Here is a 23,882-nt window from a genome sequence, read left to right as displayed (position 1 = left end):
TGTATAGTTATAATGTTGATAATATTAGTAATAACGTGCGATAGTGTCCACTAGTGAGTCACATGATATAATCGCGCCCAATTACACTAATAAGGGTAGATATAATATATACATATCTAAGCAAATTATTCATCCTAAATCCCTATTGTAGGCTTATTCTGCAAATATATAGAATAAGAAGAGCTTAGATTTAGGTATAATGAGAATCACATGTAACATATTACGGTATATTCGGATACTGGGGATATATATATATATATATATATCCCCTGGGTGTATTCATAGTAGATATTATATATTTTAATGCATCGTTACCAAGCCCTATATTATTTATTGTTGTTGAGATATCTCTATCGTTGTACATCCCCCCTCTCTTTATATTGATGACACACATCCCAATTATCTGCGGATGTAGAACTTAAAATACTGTGTGACTGGACTGGAGTGTTACTAAAACCCTGTTTTGTATCAGCTCATTGAAATACTTTTCTCATGTGTGACATCTGATGTCTAACAAGGTTCGTTTTTCGTGTAAAACATTTCCCACACTCAGAGCATGGAAATGGTTTCCTTCCTGTGTGACATCTCTGATGTGTAACAAGATCAGAGTTCTGTGTAAAACATTTCCAACACTCAGGACATGGAAATGGTTTCTCACCTGTGTGACGTCTCTGATGTATAACAAGAGCTGCTTTATATGAAAAACATTTCCCACACTCAGAGCAACTAAACGGCTTCTCACCAGTGTGTATCATCTGATGTCTATTACAAACAGATTTCTGGGTAAAGCATTTTCCACACTCAGAGCATAGAAATGGCTTCTCACCTGTATGAGTTCTCTCATGGGCAACAAGATTAAATTTATATGTAAAACATTTTCCACACTCAGAACATGAAAATGACTTAACACCTGTGTGAGTTCTCTGATGTGTAACAAGATCAGTTTTGACTGTAAAACATTTCCCACACTCAGTACATGGAAATGGCTTCTCACCTGTGTGACGTCTCTGATGTGTAACAAGATGTGATTTCAGTATAAAACATTTCCCACACTCAGAACATGGAAATGGCCTCTCACCTGTGTGAGTTTTCTGATGTCCAACAGAAACTGACCGACGTATAGAACTTTTACCAGATTTAGATAACATTCTATTACCTATATGAGCTGTACTGTGTGTAGCAAGATCTGAATTATCAGGAGAACGTTCCTCATGATTAGAGGGACCAGATGATATATCTGCACTGTGAAGTGCTGGTTGTATATTTAGGGTAATTGGAGTTTCTCCTGGACAATCTTGTCTGATGTTCTTATCTTCTATTTTAAAATCTGGTGACACGATGAGATCTCCCTGCGAGGTATTCCTGCTTGTGCGTCCATCTACTGGAAACAAATGTATAAGAATGAACAATTTACACTGAGAGCAAATGTTCTTGGATGTCTCTGCGCTCTCTTAAACTTAACATGTATAAGACTGAGCTGATCGTCTTCCCACCATCTGGAGTCCCCTCAGCTCCCTCAATTTTATTATCCATCGACAACCTCACCATCTCTTCTAACCCCCAAACGACTAGTGATGCGCGGGCACGTATGGACGATAACGATATTGTCCATACTTGCTGGCAACCTGGTTGATATCGACAAGGTCACATAAGGACCCACGATCATTGATCGCAGATTGCTGGCCTGTCGTTGGTGGGTTGGTGGTGTGCTGGATGAACAATAACGATCATTTAGCACATCGGGAAGGTGCAGGACGATCAGCCAGCGATATCATTATCGTTGACTGTTCGTACCATGTGTACGCACCATAACACCCTCTTCCACTCACTGTTCATCTCTAAACAGGGCTAATGTAACCTCCTCCTATGTGGCCTCCTCAATACTCATTTCTCTCCACTGAAATCTGTACTCAATGCTTCTGCCTGGCACATCTCCAAATTACTACTTCTGCCTCCCCTCTACTACAGGTCCTACACTGGCTCCCCATCCCCATCAGAAAACATTCAAACTCCTCACAATCTCCTATGAAGCCACCATACATATCCCCCTTTTCATCTCTTTCTACATCTCCCTCCTCACTCTCATCACCTACTTTGCTCTGCCAATACCTGGCGCCTCTCCGCCCAAATCATTATATCCTCCCACTCCTGCCTCTAAGACTTTGCCTGAGCTGCTCCCCATCGCTGGAACTCTGGAACACTCTCTCAGACTCACCACCTCTCTCCAAAGCGTCACACAGACAGTACTAATATAGGTTGAATCATTCATTGTAGACAAGCATTGGTGGAAGGACTGTGCAATAATTAGTGTGTACTTGCACATAGCTTGTGTATGTGTGTATACATGGAGTTTGTTGTGATGTGGGAGTATATGGTTTTATAGTGCAGGGAGGAGAATGATCAGATCTCTGGGCTGGTGTGAGGGGGGAGAGCAGGAGTATAATAGGGGCTGATGGCTCCTGATGTATGAGATACACCAGAGATTGTGGGGAGGAGACTGGTCAGATCTCTGGGCTGGTAACACACAGTGATATGTGAGGGGGGAGAGCATGAGAAAAATAGGGGCTGATGGCACCTGACTGCCCCACTGTGCAGATACAATTCCCTCATAAGCTTGTACATTGATGTAGTGACTGAGCAAGGAGAATATGTTGTAAGTGTTTATAACTCACCTGTGCTGATATCTGTAGGGAATTCTTCCTCCTTACACTGCTCATCACTCCTCACATACGTCTCTTCTTCTCCAGCTATATCTTCTGCCTTCATATCAGTCACATACATCTCTTCTTCTCCATCAATATCTTCTGCCTTCATATCAGTCACATACGTCTCTTCTTCTCCCTCTATATCTCCTGCATTCATATCAGTCACATACGTCTCTTCTTCACCCTCTATATCTTCTGCCTTCATATCAGTCACATACGTCTCTTCTTCTCCCTCTGTATCTTCTGCCTTCATATCAGTCACATACGTCTCTTCTTCTCCCTCTGTATCTTCTGCCTTCATATCAGTCACATACGTCTCTTCTTCTCCCTCTGTATCTTCTGCCTTCATATCAGTCACATACGTCTCTTCTTCTCCCTCTGTATCTTCTGCCTTCATATTAGTCACATACGTCTCTTCTTCACCCTCTATATCTTCTGCCTTCATATCAGTCACATACGTCTCTTCTTCTCCCTCTGTATCTTCTGCCTTCATATCAGTCACATACGTCTCTTCTTCTCCCTCTGTATCTTCTGCCTTCATATCAGTCACATACGTCTCTTCTTCTCTCTCTGTATCTTCTGCCTTCATATCAGTCAAACATGTCTCTTGTTCTCCCTCTATATCTTCTGCCTTAATATCAGCAACATTTTCACTCTAAATGATCCATATAACAATAATGTCTGATTTAATTGAGACTAAACAGTATATCAGTGTTTAAGACAGACACAGCTTCTCTGCATATTATATAGTGACAGTCACTTATATTAAGGTATATTGGTGAGACCCTAAATCCCACCTACATGATGCCCCTGTGGGGTCCTGTGATTCTCCTCTGTACAATCCTGTGAATAAAGAGGAGGGGGACATCTCTCTGGGGTATTTCTGATACTGGGTCCATCTGTAGGAGATACACAGTGACTGAGTACATTGTATATATAGATGTGCCCTTACACATCTTTGCTGCAGTCGAGACAAAAATCCCCTTACGGAGCGCCAAGTCCCATGAGACACTGCTAGCGCCATGTGACTTTATTGCATCTTTTTTTTTTGCTGAAAATGCATCTAAGTCACAATGCGATGTAACCAGCAGATTAATTTACATGCAACACTTGTATATCTGTGTGCGACTGAGTCTCTGAATCTGTATACGAAGTGCTACAATGTAGCAGCCGCAGCTTTTTTCATGCCAAGTTCCGCTGTGCATCATATACAGACATAGATGCAAACAGATATACAAGTGTCACATATCACATTAATCAGCACAGTCTGCTGGTGTGTCCTAGTAGCACAGGACCTGGTGGCTCACTCACACCAGACAAGTCACACTGTGTGCTGTTATTTAGGTTAGATTTGAGGACACATCTCTATGAAAGACGCCCAACGTTAGGAGAGTAGCACGGGACCCGAGTGAGCCACCAGGCAAGTCACACTGTGTGGCGTAGTGAGGACAGATGTAAGACGACACATCTATAAGTGATTATCAGGTGATGTGTGTATATAGGGGCCCCCATACCTGCTCTCCCCTGTACAATAAATGACAGTCTCCTCTTACCCAGTGATGTGAGGGGCCGGTGATTCTCCATCATCAGGTCCTTGTACAGACCATTGTGTTCCACTACATACACCCCCTCCTGTATGGAGACACAGACAGTGACATCCTGACACCTTATAGGAACCTGACACACACAATGATACAGTCATCACCCAGACACATCCCCTGGTGTTACTGTATAATGTCTCATTCCCAGCAGTCACCTCTCCAGTCATCACCCAGACACATCCCCTGGTGTTACTGTATAATGTTCCATTCCCAGCAGTCACCTTTCCAGTCAGCGGCTGAATGATCTTGTTGGTGAGTTCCAGGATCTTCTGGTCATTGTGTCTCTCATGTATCAGTGAGTGAGGTGGAGGCACCGTGATGGGGTTCTGGGTACTGCTCAGTCCTACTGACACACGGGGATGGCTGCTGGGTGTCTCACACTCGCTGGATGTCTTCTTCACTACTGTGTAATCCTGAGTATTGGGGAGACAACAATGAAAACGTCAATTAAACTTCACCTATATGGGGTTGTTTATTCACGTGTTATCTTTGCGTAATATACAAGAGGACTATTTCACAATATCAAGTCTTGTAACAATCTCCTATATATAGGAAATTGTAGAGTATATTGTATGCAGATCTGAAATATTTGTGTCAGTGACAAAAAGAAAAGAACATACAGCAAACAATGTACTAAATCCCAACTCCAGTGAGGACTGTGGGACTTATACTATATCTGAGACCGGCTACCTGCTGCTCGCTTTTTCCTATAGACAAAAAATGTCACTGTGATACTCCCAGATCCCCTCACCTCCCCAGTCATGTCCCTGAATTTTGACTAAAGATATAAGTGATGTCACTGTGACACACCCAGATCCCCTCACCTCCCCAGTCATGTCCCTGTATTATTGCTATAGATATAAGTGATGTCACTGTGACGCTCCCAGATCCCTTCACCTCCCCAGTCATCTCCCTGTATTATTACTATAGACATCAGTGATGTCACTGTGACACTCCCAGATCCCCTCACCTCCCCAGTCATGTCCCTGTATTATTACTATAGATATAAGTGATGTTACTGTGACACTCCCAGATCACCTCACCTCCCCAGTCATGTCTTTGTATTATTACTATAGATATAAGTAATGTCACTGCGACACTCCCAGATCCCCTCATCTCCCAGTCATGTCCCTGTATTATTACTATAGATATAAGTGATGTCACTGTGACACTCCCAGATCCCCTCACCTCCCCAGTCATGTCCTTGTATTATTACTATAGATATAAGTGATGTCACTGTGACACTCCCAGATCCCCTCACCTCCCCAGTCATGTCCCTGTATTATTACTATAGATAGAAGTGATGTCCCTGTATAATTACTATAGATATAAGTGATGTCACTGTGACACTCCCAGATCCTCTCACCTCCCCAGTCATGTCCCTGTATTATTACTATAGATATAAGTGATGTCACTGTGACACTCCCAGATCCCATCACCTCCCCAGTCATGTCCCTGTATTATTACTATAGATATAAGTGATGTCACTGTGACACTCCCAGATCCCCCTCACCTCCCCAGTCATGTCCCTGTATTATTACTATAGATATAAGTGATGTCACTGTGACACTCCCAGATCACCTCACCTCCCCAGTCATGTCCCTGTATTATTACTATAGATATAAGTGATGTCACTGTGACACTCCCAGATCCCCTCACCTCCCCAGTCATGTCCCTGTATTATTACTATAGATATAAGTGATGTTACTGTGACACTGCCAGATCCCCTCACCTCCCCAGTCATGTCTATGTATTATTACTATAGATATAAGTAATGTCACTGTGACACTCCCAGATCCCCTCACATCCCCAGTCATGTCCCTGTATTATTACTATAGATATACGTGATGTCACTGTGACACTCCCAGATCCCCTCATCTCCCCAGTCATGTCCTTGTATTATTACTATAGATATAAGTGATGTCACTGTATTATTACTATAGATATAAGTGATGTCACTGTGATGCTCCCAGGCCCTCTCACCTCCCCAGTCAGCAGATAGATGATCTCCAGGGTGAGATGTAAGATCCTCTCAGTCCTGTGACTCCCGTCCTTGTCCATCCTCAATGAATCAGTGAGAATACAGAATGTGTGACGTGTAATAGACTCTGGTTCCTCACAGCAGGACTATCTAGGAATAAATATCACAGAGAACACATGTAACACAGTCAGACATGTAACACTGAGTGACCAGTAAGTCTCCCCGTCCCCCCCAGCCATAGAGCCCTGGTCAGTGTCTGTCAGAGGTTCCTGTGACCCAACCCCATAAGGCTCCTCAGAGGCCGTCACACAACGCTGTACTGCATAAGGTTACACCAATGCTCCTCTCCTGGCCGGGGGTCTTATTCCTCCAAGACATATATTTGGTGCAATTTGCTCCACGTGAATCTTTTACAAACACATGAATTAGGGATGTTGGGATTTTTTTATTTTGTTTTAAATTTATTCCAGAAACGGAGAGAGTCTGTGACTATACTGAGGTCATACAGATAACAGGGGTGTGAGGGGGGAGTACATAGGAGAGCAGAAGGGGTGCAGATATGGGGAGAGGGGAAGTAACGTAGGAATACAGAGCACACAACAGGGGGTGTAACAGCTGTACAGAGGTGGCAGTAACACAGTGGAGGGGGAAGGGAACAGAAGAGGTTAATATCACAGGGATAGGACAGCAGGCAGCCCAGGGGACACACAAAGGGTTACACAATACAGAATCCCATCAGTCACTCTGCACAAATGATGAAATGACAAATGGCCGCACCTCAGATGTATGTTACATGTGTGACCAGCCTGCCGGCCGTGTGTGTGCAGCGTAGGGTGGGGTGAGACATGTCCTGGGGGATAATCAGTGACACTCTGAGGATCTGGGGACTGTCACAGCCACTGGCTGTCTCTGAGAGAGTCTCTATTGCTCAGGATAACAAGACGCCCTGACAGACAGTCTCAGCTCAGGGAGTCAGGGGAAATTGTGGTTGTGCTGTCAGGTGTTATTATATAATAGGAGTGAGGTAAGAGTATATAATAATAACACATTACATTTATTATAGACAATAACACATAAAACAAACCAATCCACTTAGATGTATAATGTGAATCTCTCAGGTGTATATCTTTATGCTACAAGGAAATATAGTTACACACCAATTAAGGGCCGTATTCAAATAGTTGCGAAAACGGAAGTTTTTTTCAGCATCTGGGAAAATGGACGACTTCCCCCAAAAAACAGTCGAGAACGGAGAAAAAAACTGCAGAAAAGATTTCTCCATCCCACATCAGGAGCAAAAAAAAGCAAAATCCCTATTTTTGGCTAAAAATTTGGGGATTTTATTCAGAAACGTTTGAACCCCCCCAATAGTTAATTACCCAAAAAAAATTTCGTAAGTTGCGTATGTTGGTGAGAAACGACTGCGCAAAATTTGGGTGAAAAATAAAAATCGTTGAAGATTATAGAAAGCTATTTTTTCCCAGGAAATTGCTGTTCCATGTAAATTTGGGGGTACGTTAAAATGGGTGCTTGTATATTTTCATGTCGTAAAAACGCAGTTTTTAAAACCTTTAAAAAACCGCCTGCTGTGACCACATGTATTGTTTAAAACACTTGACGCATTCATACCCCCCGAAAAATCAGATCTGATTCGTTAAAACCATTTTCATTGATTTTATTTTCACCCAAGATTTGCGCGGGCGTTTTTCGCCAAAGTACGCAACTTAAGGAAAAATTAGGGGGTAATTCATCATTGGGGGGGGGGGGGGTCCAAAGGGTTCTGAAAGAAATACCCATATTTTTAGCCAAAAATAGGGATTTTTGTTTTTGTCGTTCTTCTTGGCGAACGTTGACCTATTTCGTAGATGGCAGAAAAAAATGCTGTTTACGCCGCTAATTGAATACGGCCCTAACTGTGCAGAGTGCTCCTGTAACAGAGTATTAGGATTGTAGTAATACGTTTGTACAAAGTGACACAATGTATAAAAGCCACATTCCTCTGACTATAATCATTACCAGCCCGAGAGAGAAGAGAGTTACTGTGCGATAGCTGAGTCAGGGATAATACATGGTCAGTAATAAGATCATTGGTAGAAGGGGATATAATATGTCATGTACCTGGCACAGAGATCACAGACCCTTAGGACACATCCTCTAATCATAAATTACCCCCAAATGTTTTAGTAAGTTTCGTACTTTGGTGAAAAACGACCGCGCAGATCTTGGGTGAATAAAAAAAAATCACTGAAAATGGTTTTAACGTATTGGGTCTGATTTTTCGGATGTTTCAAACATCACATTTGGTTACAGAAGGCGGTTTATTAAAGGTTTTTAAAATTGCATATTTACGACACAAAAATATTCTTGCGCCCATTTTAACGTACCCCCAATTTACGTGTGACAGTAATTTCCTGGGAAAAAAAGCTTTCTATCATTTTCAAAGTTTGTTTTTTTTCACCCAAATTTTGTGCGGCCGTTTTTTTACCAACGTTTGCAACCTACAACATTTTTTGGGGTTCATTTCTCATTAGGGGGGGGTGTCCAAAGGTTTCTGAAAGAAATCCCCACATTTTTAGTAAAAAATAGAGATTTAGCATTTTTTTTCATCCAGATCTCGGATGGAGAAAACTTTTTCCAGTTTTTTTCTCCATTTTCACCTGTTTGCCGTTATCGCCTGTTATTTGGGTAAAATCAGCCATTTTTGCCGTTTCTTTTGGCAAAAAATGTCCGATTTCAGCGATGTCGAAAAAAGCTGCCATTTTCGCCGGTAACTGAAGAGAGTTTAACTATATTTCCTTGTAGCATAGAGATATACACCTCAGAGAATAACATTATACTTCTAAGTGAATTTATTTGTGTTATTGTCTATAATAAATGTAATGTGTTATTATTATATACTCTTACCTCACTCCTATTATATAATAACACCTGACAGCACAACCACAATTTCCCCTGACGGCTGCTTATAATTAGGGCATCACGGTCGCCCTTAGGAGGCTGCTGACCTGTCTTATTGCTAATGTGGGTGTAATACTGACCTCTGGATGGATACTGGCGCTAATTATACCTTACTAGTTACAGCTATATCCTTCCCCAGCTCCTGTTATGTATCATATGGTATATACAGTACATACATGTTATACCTATTATGTGTTATTCCCTGACCACTCATTACTGTTATTATTACTCTGCAGCTGCTGCTATAACAGGACAACACAGGTCACTCCCCCTGTATAATAATAATAATAATAATAATAATAATAATAATAACAGGATACCACAGGTCACTCCCCCAGTATAATACCAACAGGACACCACGTCACTCCCCCTGTACAATAATAACAGGACACTCGCCCTGTATAATAATAAGAGGACAACACAGGCTGCTCCCCCTGTATAATAATAAAAACAGGACACCACAGGTCACACCCCCTGTATAATAATAACAGGACACCACAGGCTGCTCCCCCTGTATAATAATAATAAGACACCACAGGCTGCTCCCCCTGTATAATAATAACAGGATACCACAGACTGCTCCCACTGTATAATAATAATAAGACACCACAGGCTGCTCCCCTTGTATAATAATAACAGGATACCACAGACTGCTCCCCCTGTATAATAATAACAGGACACCACAGGCTGCTCCCCCTGTATAATAATAATAAGACACCACAGACTGCTTCCCCTGTATAATAATAACAGGACACCACAGGCTGCTCCATCTGTATAATAATAACAGGAGACCACAGGTCACACCCCCTGTATAATAATAACAGGACACCACAGACTGCTCCACCTGTATAATCATAACAGGACACCACAAGCTGCTCCCTCTGTATAATAATAATTATAATAATAACAGGACACCACAGTCTGTTCCCCCTGTATAACAATAACAACAGGACACCACAGGCTGCACCCCCTGTAAATTAATAATAACAGGACACCGCAGGCTGCTCCCCCTGTATAATAATAATAACAACAGGCCACCACCGGCTGCTCTCCCTGCATAATAATAATTACAGGACAACACAAGCTGCTCCCCCTGTATAATAATAATTACAGGACACCACAGGCTGCTCCCTCTGTATAATAATAACAACAGGACACCACAGGCGGCTCCCGCTGTATAATAATAATAACAGGACAACACAAGCTGCTCCCCCTGTATAATAATAATTACAGGACACCACAGGCTGCTCCCCCTGTATAATAATAACAACAGGACACCACAGGCTGCTTCCACTGTATAATAATAATAATAACAGGACAGCACAGGCTGCTCCCCCTGTATAATAATAATAACAGGACACCACAAGCTGCTCCCCCTGTATAATAATTACAGGACACCGCAGGCTGCTCCCCCTGTATAATAACAGAACACCACAGGCTGCTCATCCTGTGTAATAATAATAGGAGGACACCACAGGCTGCTCCACCTGTATAAAAATAATACCAACAACAGGACACCACAAGCTGCTCCCATTGTATAATAATAATTACAGGACACCACAGGCTGCTCCCCCTGTATAATAATAATAACAGGACACCACTGACTGCTCTCCCTGTATAATAATAATAACAGGACACCACAGGCTGCTCCACCTGTATAATAATAATAATAACAGGGCACCACAGGCTGCTCCCCCTGTATAATAACAGGACACCACAGACTGCTCTCCCTGTATAATAATTACAGGACACCACAGGCTGCTCCCCCTGTATAATAATAATAACAGGACACCACTGACTGCTCTCCCTGTATAATAATAATAACAGGACACCACAGGCTGCTCCACCTGTATAATAATAATAATAACAGGGCACCACAGGCTGCTCCCCCTGTATAATAACAGGACACCACAGACTGCTCTCCCTGTATAATAATAATTACAGGACACCACAGGCAGCTCCCCCTGTATAATAATAATAATAACAGGACAACACAAGCTGCTCCCCCTGTATAATAATAATTACAGGACACCACAGGCTGCTCCCTCTGTATAATAATAACAATAGGACACCACAGGCTGCTCCCCCTGTATAATAATAATAACAGGACAACACAAGCTGCTCCACCTGTATAATAATAATTACAGGACACCACAGGGTGCTCCCCCTGTATAATAATAACAACAGGACACCACAGGCTGCTTCCACTGTATAATAATAATAATAACAGGACAGCACAGGCTGCTCCCCCTGTATAATAATAATAACAGGACACCACAAGCTGCTCCCCCTGTATAATAATAATTACAGGACACCGCAGGCTGCTCCCCCTGTATAATAACAGAACACCACAGGCTGCTCATCCTGTGTAATAATAATAATAAGAGGACACCACAGGCTGCTCCACCTGTATAATAATAATACCAACAACAGGACACCACAAGCTGCTCCCATTGTATAATAATAATTACAGGACACCACAGGCTGCTCCCCCTGTATAATAATAATAACAGGACACAACACGCAGCTCCCCTTGTATAATAATAATAACAGGACACCACTGACTGCTCTCCCTGTATAATAATAATAACAGGACACCACAGGCTGCTCCACCTGTATAATAATAATAACAGGACACCACAGGCTGCTCCCCCTGTATAATAACAGGACACCACAGACTGCTCTCCCTGTATAATAATAATAATAATAACAGGACACCATAGGCTGCTCCACCTGTATAATAATAATAACAGGACACCACAGGCTGCTCCCCCTGTATAATAACAGGACACCACAGGCTGCTTCCACTGTATAATAATAATAATAATAATAATAACAGGACAGCACAGGCTGCTCCCCCTGTATAATAATAATAACAGGACACCACAAGCTGCTCCCCCTGTATAATAATTACAGGACACCGCAGGCTGCTCCCCCTGTATAATAACAGAACACCACAGGCTGCTCATCCTGTGTAATAATAATAGGAGGACACCACAGGCTGCTCCACCTGTATAAAAATAATACCAACAACAGGACACCACAAGCTGCTCCCATTGTATAATAATAATTACAGGACACCACAGGCTGCTCCCCCTGTATAATAATAATAATAACAGGACACCACAGGCTGCTCCCCCTGTATAATAATAATAACAGGACACCACTGACTGCTCTCCCTGTATAATAATAATAACAGGACACCACAGGCTGCTCCACCTGTATAATAATAATAATAATAATAACAGGGCACCACAGGCTGCTCCCCCTGTATAATAACAGGACACCACAGACTGCTCTCCCTGTATAATAATAATTACAGGACACCACAGGCTGCTCCCCCTGTATAATAATAATAATAACAGGACAACACAAGCTGCTCCCCCTGTATAATAATAATTACAGGACACCACAGGCTGCTCCCTCTGTATAATAATAACAACAGGACACCACAGGCTGCTCCCCCTGTATAATAATAATAATAACAGGACAACACAAGCTGCTCCACCTGTATAATAATAATTACAGGACACCACAGGGTGCTCCCCCTGTATAATAATAACAACAGGACACCACAGGCTGCTTCCACTGTATAATAATAATAATAACAGGACAGCACAGGCTGCTCCCCCTGTATAATAATAATAACAGGACACCACAAGCTGCTCCCCCTGTATAATAATAATTACAGGACACCGCAGGCTGCTCCCCCTGTATAATAACAGAACACCACAGGCTGCTCATCCTGTGTAATAATAATAATAAGAGGACACCACAGGCTGCTCCACCTGTATAATAATAATACCAACAACAGGACACCACAAGCTGCTCCCATTGTATAATAATAATTACAGGACACCACAGGCTGCTCCCCCTGTATAATAATAATAACAGGACACCACAGGCAGCTCCCCCTGTATAATAATAATAACAGGACACCACTGACTGCTCTCCCTGTATAATAATAATAACAGGACACCACAGGCTGCTCCACCTGTATAATAATAATAACAGGACACCACAGGCTGCTCCCCCTGTATAATAACAGGACACCACAGACTGCTCTCCCTGTATAATAATAATAATAACAGGACACCATAGGCTGCTCCACCTGTATAATAATAATAACAGGACACCACAGGCTGCTCCCCCTGTATAATAACAGGATACCACAGACTGCTCCCCCTGTACAATAATAATAATAATAATAATAATAATAACAACAATAACAGGACACCACAGGCTGCTCCCCCTGTATAATAATAACAGGACACCACCGACTGCTCTCCCTGTATAATAATAATAACAGGACACCACAGGCTGCTCCCCCTGTATAACAATAATAACAGGACACCACAGTCTGTTCCCCCTGTATAACAATAACAACAGGAAACCACAGGCTGCACCCCCTGTATAATAATAATAATAACAGGAAACCACAGGCTGCTCCCCCTGTATAATAATAATAATAACAGGACACCACTGACTGCTCTCCCTGTATAATAATAATTACAGGACACCAAAGGCTGCTCCACCTGTATAATAATAATAACAACAGGACACCACAGGCTGCTCCCCCTGTATAATAACAGGACACCACAGACTGCTCTCCCTGTATAATAATAATTACAGGACACCACAGGCTGCTCCCACTGTATAATAATAATAATAACAGGACAACACAAGCTGCTCCCCCTGTATAATAATAATTACAGGACACCACAGGCTGCTCCCTCTGTATAATAATAACAACAGGACACCACAGGCTGCTCCCCCTGTATAATAATAATAATAACAGGACAGCACAGGCTGCTCCCCCTGTATAATAATAATAACAGGACACCACAAGCTGCTCCCCCTGTATAATAATAATTACAGGACACCGCAGGCTGCTCCCCCTGTATAATAACAGAACACCACAGGCTGCTCATCCTGTGTAATAATAATAAGAGGACACCACAGGCTGCTCCACATGTATAATAACAATACCAACAACAGGACACCACAAGCTGCTCCCATTGCATAATAATAATTACAGGATACCACAGGCTGCTCCCCATGTATAATAATAATAATAATAACAGGACACCACAGGCTGCTCCCCCTGTATAATAATAATAACAGGACACCACTGACTGCTCTCCCTGTATAATAATAATAATAACAGGACACCACAGGCTGCTCCACCTGTTTAATAATAATAATAATACCAGGACACCACAGGCTGCTCCCCCTGTATAATAACAGGACACCACAGACTGCTCTCCCTGTATAATAATAATAATAACAGGACACCATAGGCTGCTCCACCTGTATAATAACAGGATACCACAGACTGCTCCCCCTGTACAATAATAATAATAATAATAATAATAATAATAATAATAACAACAATAAGAGGACACCACCGACTGCTCCCCCTGTATAATAATAATAATAATAACAGGACACCACAGGCTGCTCCACCTGTATAATAACAGGACACCACAGACTGCTCTCCCTGTATAATAATAATAATAACAGGACACCATAGGCTGCTCCACCTGTATAATAACAGGTTACCACAGACTGCTCCCCCTGTACAATAATAATAATAATAATAATAATAACAACAATAACAGGACACCACCGACTGCTCTCCTTGTATAATAATAATAATAATAATAATAATAATAATAATATTAATAACAGGACACCAGAGGCTGCTCCCTCTGTATAACAATAATAACAGCACACCACAGGCTGCTCCCCCTGTATAATAATAACAACAACAACAGGACACCACAAGCTGCTCCCCCTGTATAATAATAACAACAGGACACCAGAGGCTGCTCCCCCTGTATAATAATAATAATAATAATAATAACAGGACACCACAGGATGCTCCCCCTGTATAATAATAATAACAGGACACCACCGACTGCTCTCCCTGTATAATAACAGGACACCACAGACTGCTCCCCCTGTATAATAATAATAATAATAATAATAATAACAACAGGACACCACAGGCTGCTCCCCCTGTATAATAATAGTAATAACAGGACACCACAGGCTGCTCCACCTGTATAATAATAATAACAGGACACCACAGGCTGCTCCCCATGTATAATAACAGGACACCACAGACTGCTCCCCCTGTATAATAATAATAACAATAACAGGACACCACAGGCTGCTCCCCCTGTATAGTAATAACAGGACACCACCGACTGCTCTCCCTGTATAATAATAATAATGATAATAATAGGACACCGATGGCTGCTCCCCCTGTATAATAATAATAACAGCACACCACAGGCTGCTCCCCCTGTATAATAATAATAACAACAGGACACCACAAGCTGCTCCCCCTGTATAATAATATTTACAGGACACCACAGGCTGCTCCCCCTGTATAATAATAACAGAACACCAGAGGCTGCTCCCCCTGTGTTATAATAATAATAATAAAAATAATAATAATAATAATAACAGGACACCGCAGGCTGCTCCACCGGTATAATAATAATAACAGGACACCACAGGCTGCTCCCCCTGTATAATAACAGGACACCACAGACTGCTCCCCCTGTATAAAATAACAATAACAGGACACCACAGGCTGCTCCCCCTGTATAATAATAATAACAGGACACCACCGACTGCTCTCCCTGTATAATAATAATAATAATATTATTATTATTATTATTATTATTATTATTATTAAGAGGACACCAGAGGCTGCTCCCCCTGTATAATAATAATAATAACTGCACACCACAGGCTGCTCCCCCTGTATAATAATAATAACAATAACAACAGGACACCACAAGCTGCTCCCCCTGTATAATAATATTTACAGGACACCACAGGCTGCTCCCCCTGTATAATAATAACAACTGGACATCAGAGGCTGCTCCCCCTGTATAATAATAACAACAGGACACCACAGGCTGCTCCCCCTGTATAATAATAATTACAGGACACCGCAGACTGCTCCCCCTGTATAATAATAGAACACCACAGGCTGCTCATCCTGTATAATAATAATAAGAGGACACCACAGGCTGCTCCCCCTGTATAATAATGATAACAACAACAGGACACCACAAGCTGCTCCCCCTGTATAATATTTACAGGACACCACAGGCTCCTCCCCCTGTATAATAATAACAACAGGACACCAGAGGCTGCTCCCCCTGTGTAATAATAATAACAGGACACCACAGGATGCTCCCCCTGTATAATAATAATAATAACAGGACACCACAGGCTGCTCCACCTGTATAATAATAACAGGACACCACAGACTGCTCTCCCTGTATAATAATAATAATAATAATAATAACAGGACACCACAGGCTGCTCCACCTGTATAATAATAATAACAATAACAGGACACCACCGACTGCTCTCCCTGTATAATAATAATAATAACAGGACACCAGAGGCTGCACCCCCTGTATAATAATAATAATAACAGCACACCACAGGCTGCTCCCCCTGTGTAATAATAATAATAACAACAGGACATCACAGGCTGCTCCTCCTGTATAATAATAACAGGAGACCACAGGCTGCTCCCCCTGTATAATAATAACAGGACACCACAGGCTGCTCCCCCTGTATAATAATAATAACAATAACAGGACACCACAGGCTGCTCCCCCTGTATAATAATAACAGGACACCACCGACTGCTCTCCCTGTATAATAATAATAATAACAGGACACCAGAGGCTGCTCCCCCTGTATAATAATAATAACAACAGGACACCACAGGCTGCTCCCCCTGTATAATAATAATAACAACAGGACACCACAGGCTGCTCCCCCTGTAAAATAACAGGACACCACAGACTGCTCCCCCTGTATAATAATAATAATAACAGGACACCACAGGCTGCTCCCCCTGTATAATAATAACAGGACACCACCGACTGCTCTCCCTGTATAATAATAATAATAATAACAGCACACCACAGGCTGCTCCCCCTGTATAATAATAATAATAGCAGCACACCACAGGCTGCTCCCCCTGTATAATAATAATAACAACAGGACACCACAGGCTGCTCCCCCTGTATAATAATAACAGGAGAACACAGGCTGCTCCCCCTGTATAATAATAACAGGACAGGACACCACAGGCTGCTCCCCCTGTATAATAATAACAGGACACCACCGACTGCTCCCCCTGTATAATAATAATAATAGCAGCACACCACAGGCTGCTCCCCCTGTATAATAATAACAGGAGACCACAGGCTGCTCCCCCTGTATAATAATAACAGGACACCACAGGCTGCTCCCCCTGTATAATAATAATAACAACAGGACACCACAGGCTGCTCCCCCTGTAAAATAACAGGACACCACAGACTGCTCCCCCTGTATAATAATAACAGGACACCACCGACTGCTCTCCCTGTATAATAATAATAATAACAGGACACCAGAGGCTGCTCCCCCTGTATAATAATAATAACAACAGGACACCACAGGCTGCTCCCCCTGTAAAATAACAGGACACCACAGGCTGCTCCCCCTGTATAATAATAACAGGACACCACCGACTGCTCTCCCTGTATAATAATAATAATAACAGGACACCAGAGGCTGCTCCCCCTGTATAATAATAATAATAATAGCAGCACACCACAGGCTGCTCCCCCTGTATAATAATAATAACAACAGGACACCACAGGCTGCTCCCCCTGTATAATAATAACAGGAGACCACAGGCTGCTCCCCGTGTATAATAATAACAGGACACCACAGGCTGCTCCCCCTGTATAATAATAACAGGACACCACAAGCTGCTCCCCTTGTATAATAATAATAACAATAACAGGACACCACAGGCTGCTCCCCCTGTATAATAATAACAGGACACCACCGACTGCTCTCCCTGTATAATAATAATAATAACAGGACACCAGAGGCTGCTCCCCCTGTATAATAATACCAGGACACCACAGGCTGCTCCCCCTGTAAAATAATAATAACAGGACACCACAGGCTGCACCCCCTGTAAAATAATAATAACAAGACACCACAGGCTGCTCCCCCTGTATAATAATAATAACAGGACACCACAGGCTGCTCCCCCCTGTATAATAATAACAGGACACCACAGGTTGCTCCACCTGTATAAAAAAAATAATAATAATAACAGGACACCACAGGCTGCTCCCCCTGTATAATAACAACAGGACACCACAGGCTGCTTCCACTGTATAATAATAACAGGACACCACAGTTTGCTCCCCCTGTATAATAATAATAACAACAGGACACCACAGGCTACTCCCACTGTATAGTAGGATAAAACAGGCTACTCCCACTGTATGGTAGGACACCGTTACCTGTTGCTGCCGGACACTTGACTCCGCCTGACTCCGGCTCTCAGGAATGTCTATGACAAAATGGCAACTAATGCCCCTGTGGCCCGCCCCCTCTTCTCTGACTGGGAGACTATAAGAATATGGCCGCCGGTCACCGTACATGAGGACACCATTAAACTATACAGTTGTTACTCTACTGATGAATCTGTGAGCGGTTTCTCAGGTGACTGATTAGTTACAGGACGTCCGTTCTACTGTGTGCCGCCTGATTGGCTACTAGCTGCTGCCAATCACCGGACTAAGGGAAATTTCAGGTGGGCGGTCACTATGATACGAGGGGCGGGGAAGAGAGTGGCCATAGCTACAGGGAGATGAGAGGGGCGGGGCGTGGTTAACGTGAGGGGCGTTTCTTCTATAAGGAAAAGGCAGAGAGCGGCCATTGCTGTGTCTGGCAGTAGGTAATGGTGTTTCCTATTTTTATACAGGGGGAGTAGACTGTGTTGTGCTGCATTATCATCATACAGGTAGAGCAGGCTATGGTGTAATATATAATACTGGTGGAGCAGGCTTTAGTGGTCTTTTATTATAATACATGTGAATCAGATTCCAGTCTCAGGTATAATATAGCTGTAGCATACCCTGGTGCTGCCTTACCATCAAGCAGGTAGATCAAACACCAGTGTTACATATAATACAGCTGGAGCAGACCGTAGTGTTACATATAATACAGGTGTAGCAGACTCGAGTGTTACATATAATACAGCTGGAGCAGAATGTAGTGTTACATATACAGCAAGAGCAGACTGTAGTGTTACATATAATACAGGTGGAGCAGACCCTGGTGTTACATATAATACAGCTGGAGCAGACCCTGGTGTTACATATAATACAGCTGGAGCAGTCACTGCTCGGTGGGTAACAGACTATTGAGAAAGGGAGGTGTCCGGTGCACTCAGACCCCCCATACAGAACGTAGCAGCAGATAGTACAACACTGTTGACACTCAGTAATAATTACAGATGTGGGAGCAGAGAAAATAATATGGGTGATTGTACACAAGTCGCCCAGATATTTGGAGACAGAGGAATAGGGCAGTAGTGGGGAGAGAGGCTGTGCTGGGAGATGTGGTGCGCTATCGGAGGGCGTATAATGGGGGAGGGGGAGCAGATAAGTGATAAGTAGGGGAAGATGATGGGGACAGAGACTTTATCCTAGGTTACTGGGGATAATGACCTGAGGGTGGAATGAGGAGGAAAAGGTGGGTGGGCTGTGAGGGATCTGGCCTGGGGAAATATCTTGTCATATGGTGTTGTGTACTTGTGTATATTATACTATGTGTAGTAATCACTGGTTATCAGGTGTGTGACCTGTGTATAGTGATCAGTGTGTATCAGATGTATGATATCAGTGTGATCAGTGTGTATCAGGTGTGTGATATCAGTGTGACCTGTGTATAGTGATCAGTGTGTATTATAGCGTTCCCGCTAGGCTGTTTTAGCGGGGCGCGGTGCCCTGCCCTCCTTCTGGAGGGCAAAAAGCACCCTGCCCTCACAGCCTGTGGGTGCCGACTTCACCCGCAGGACACAGTGTCCCGCGGGTGGAGAAATGTGCGGTGACCCGGCATCTATTCTCCCTATCTGCAGCGCTTGGGGGCTGCCCGGCGTGTCCGTAAGTGCCGTGCACGCCCCCAAGAGTGACGAAAAGGGGACGCGTCTTATAGACACGCCCCCTTTTCATGGCCACGCCCCCTTTTTGGGCGCGCGTGCCTTCGGCGCGCGCACAACGTTGCCCTCTCTAGCTTCGGCGCCCTGCCTGCCGCCAGAGCTAGAGTGAACACTATATCAGGAGTGTGATATCAGTGTGACCTGTGTATAGTAGTGATCAGTGTGTATTAGGTGTGTGATATCAGTGCGACCTGTGTATAGTGATCAGTGTGTATCAGGTGTGTGACCTGTGTATAGTGATCAGTGTGTATCAGGTGTGTGACATCAGTGTGACCTGTGTATAGTGATCAGTGTGATATCAGTGTCACTTGTGTATAGTGATCAGTGTTTATCAGGTGTGTGATATCAGTGTGACCTATGTGTATAGTGATCAGTGTGTATCAGGTGTGTGATATCAGTGTGACCTGTGTATAGTGATCAGTGTGTATCAGGTGTGTGATATCAGGGTGGCCTGTGTATAGTGATGATCAGTGTGTATCAGGTGTGTGATATCGGTGTGTGACCTGTGTATAGTGATGATCAGTGTGTATCAGGTGTGTGAGATCTGTGTGACCTGTGTATAGTGATCAGTGTGTATCAGGTGTGTGATATCAGTGTGACCTGTGTATAGTGATCAGTGTGTATCAGGTGTGTGATATCAGTGTGAACTGTGTATAGTGATCAGTGTGTATCAGGTGTGTGACCTGTGTATAGTGATCAATGTGTATCAGGTGTTAGACTTGTGTGCATAGTTATCACTGTGTAACAGGTGTGTGATATGGCATTGGGGAAGAGGAGGGCTTAATATTTACTCAGTATGTCGTGTTTGAATATGTTACATGTACTTTGATATTTATTATAACTATTATACTTTTAGACACGTGAGGAATCAGAGAGTCTTTACTAGAAGTCACGTGAGGGTGAGACGTGTCCTGTATAAATCGCTGATCACTGAGGACGGACAAGGACAGGAGTCACATGATTGAGAGGATTCTAAATCTTACACTGGAGATCATCTACCTGCTGACTGGGGAGGTGAGGGGATCTGGGAGTGTCACAGTGACATCACTTATATCTATAGTAATAATAAAGGGACATGACTGGGGAGGTGAGGGGATCTGGGAGTGTCACAGTGACATCACTTATATCTATAGTAATAATACCGGGACATGACTGGGGAGGTGAGGGGATCTGGGAGTATCACAGTGACATCACTTATATCTATAGTAATAATAAAGGGACATGACTGGGGAGGTGAGAGGATCTGGGAGTGTCACAGTGATATCACTTAAATCTATAGTAATAATACATGGACATGACTGGGGAGGTGAGGGGATCTGGGAGTGTCACAGTGACATAACTTATATCTATAGTAATAATACAGGGACATGACTGGGGAGGTGAGGGGATCCGGGAGAGTCACAGTGATATATATATATATGTATGTGTATATATATATATATATATATATATATATGTATGTGTGTATATATATATAGTACAGTGCTTGACAAATCCCGGTTGCCACGGCGACTAAGATTTTAGTCCTGGCGACCGGGATTTCCAAGTGTCCCCCCACCGCAGGGAGCCTCCAATTGCCGGGCACCTGCTGAAATTTTACCAGCGAGCGCCCGACTCCCTGCAGCGGCAGCCAGAGCTCCCTCCTGAGCTCCAGCATCCGGCTCCCCCCCACAAGCACTATGGGAGAGATGTCATTACTATTGGGGTCACTACTACCGGGTGCACTAATACAGGAAGCATTACTATTGGGGGCACTACTACTGGGGGCACTAATAGGGGCACTATTACAGGGGCTGGTATGAGCATTTTGAAAAATCTGATGGCCATTAAAGAGGCATGTGTGGTAATTTGTTGGCATGTGGGGAGGTTGAGGGGCACTGAAAGGGCATGTGTGGTGGTCTATACAAGTTTTCATATGTTTTGGTAATGGACGATCGTCTGGCTCTTAAACTTTTAAGATGGCTCCTAGATTTTACAAAAATTTGTTGAGCCCTGATATAGTAATAATACAGGGACATGACTGGGGGATGTGAGGGGATCTGGGAGTGTCACAGTGATATCACTTATATCTATAGTAATAATACAGGGACATGACTGGGGAGGTGAGGGGATCTGGGAGTGTCACAGTGACATCACTTATATCTATAGTAATAATACAGGGACATGACTGGGGAGGTGAGGGGATCTGGGAGTATCACAGTAACATCACTTATATCAATAGCCTTTCTCAGTGCCTCAGTCCTCTCGTCAGCACAGCTGTAACCAAGCAGTATGTAGATGCTTTCAAATAATAGTATTAGTCCCTCCGTTCTTACAGGACTTACGATGAGTTTAATATATCTTTCTATTGATGTCTCCCTCAGGATTACACATTAGTCAAGAAGACATCTGGTGAGTGTGAGACACCCCCCAGCTGTGCCTCCATCATGGTGCCTCCACCTCATTCACTGATTCATGAGAGACACAATGACCAGAAGATCCTGGAACTCACCAACAAGATCATCCAGCTGCTGACTGGAGAGGTGACTGCTGGGAATGGGACATTATACAGTAACACCAGGGGATGTGTCTGGGTGATGACTGGAGAGGTGACTGCTGGGAATGGGACATGATACAGTAACTCCAGGGGATGTGTCTGGGTGATGACTGGAGAGGTGACTGCTGGGAATGGGACATTATACAGTAACACCAGGGGATGTGTCTGGGTGACGACTGGAGAGGTGACTGCGGGGAATGGGACATTATACAGTAACACCAGGGGATGTGTCTGGGTGACTGCTGGGAATAGGACATTATACAGTAACACCAGGGGATGTGTCTGGGTGACGACTGGAGAGGTGACTGCGGGGAATGGGACATTATACAGTAACACCAGGGGATGTGTCTGGGTGATGACTGGAGAGGTGACTGCGGGGAATGGGACATTATACAGTAACACCGGGGGATGTGTCTGGGTGACGATATACAGTAACACCAGGGGATGTGCCTGGGTGATGACTGGAGAGGTAACTGCTGGGAATGGGACATTATACAGTAACACCAGGGGATGTGTCGGGGATGACTGGAAAGGTGACTGCTGGGAATGGGACATTATACAGGAACATCAAGGGATGGGTCCTGGTGATGACCGGAGAGGTGACTACTGGGAATGGGACATTATACAGTAACACCAGGGGATGTGTCTGGGTGTTGACTGGAGAGGTGACTTTCGGATCATAAATATTTTCAACCCAGTCCCAAGCTTCACCTCGGAAAGATTAAATAATAAACTACTACATTGGTAGGCTTGACTCCAAAGGATGGAGAGGATTTCATAATAGCGAGGAAATGTTCCATTAAAGCATAATACTGCAATATATTTCCATCAAAGCAAATGGGCGTAGAGACACCGGATGGATCCTGAGTGACACCTCCAGTGCGGCAGTAACATCATCTAGTAGTCTTCCCGACTGAAGGGGTGCAGAAACAATTGACTCGGACAAAACACTAAAATACACCTTCTTGAGTGAGGAACCGAAGACCCTCTCGGTGTATGAGATTTGAGACCTTCTAGGGTACGGAACTCGAAACCCCTTTTTGGGATG

General features: G+C 43.4%; 2 protein-coding genes across 2 annotated transcripts in view; both read right to left on the bottom strand.

Moving 5' to 3' along the window:
- The window catches only part of LOC148442112 (uncharacterized), a 119,271-nt gene extending 118,080 nt beyond the window's left edge, over nt 1-1,191 (bottom strand). The window contains exon 1 of the mRNA XM_088464224.1: nt 684-1,191. Within this exon, the coding sequence (XP_088320350.1) occupies nt 684-1,148 (465 nt within the window). The 5' untranslated portion in view covers nt 1,149-1,191. The remainder of the gene's footprint in view (nt 1-683) is intronic.
- Nucleotides 1,192-1,320: 129 nt separating this feature from the next.
- LOC148442111 (uncharacterized) lies at nt 1,321-18,933 on the bottom strand. The gene is made up of 8 exons (XM_088464230.1): nt 18,869-18,933; nt 18,596-18,704; nt 6,290-6,433; nt 4,528-4,719; nt 4,259-4,337; nt 3,507-3,604; nt 3,260-3,360; nt 1,321-1,378 (listed from the first exon to the last, which is right to left on the bottom strand). Exons 1-8 carry the CDS (start codon nt 18,931-18,933, stop codon nt 1,321-1,323), a joined length of 846 nt encoding a protein of 281 aa, XP_088320356.1.
- Between the last annotated feature and the right edge of the window lie 4,949 nt (nt 18,934-23,882).

The sequence above is a fragment of the Taudactylus pleione genome, unplaced genomic scaffold, assembly GCF_031769625.1.
Source record: "Taudactylus pleione unplaced genomic scaffold, aTauple2 ptg001616l, whole genome shotgun sequence".
Taxonomy (NCBI): domain Eukaryota; kingdom Metazoa; phylum Chordata; class Amphibia; order Anura; family Myobatrachidae; genus Taudactylus; species Taudactylus pleione.
The sequence above is the reverse complement of the archived record's forward strand: the minus strand, read 5'-3'. Positions and strand labels throughout refer to the sequence as shown.

Bases quoted from the DNA above. Each gene is read 5' to 3' on its own strand.
- LOC148442111 (XM_088464230.1), bottom strand. From the start codon at position 18,933: ATGGCCACTCTCTTCCCCGCCCCTCGTATCATAGTGACCGCCCACCTG. The intron at 4,720-6,289 runs GTGAGAGGGCCT...CCCAATACTCAG, and splicing joins TCTATCTGCTGACTGGGGAG to GATTACACAGTAGTGAAGAA. The intron at 3,361-3,506 runs GTAGGTGGGATT...TGGATCATTTAG, and splicing joins GGACCCCACAGGGGCATCAT to AGTGAAAATGTTGCTGATAT.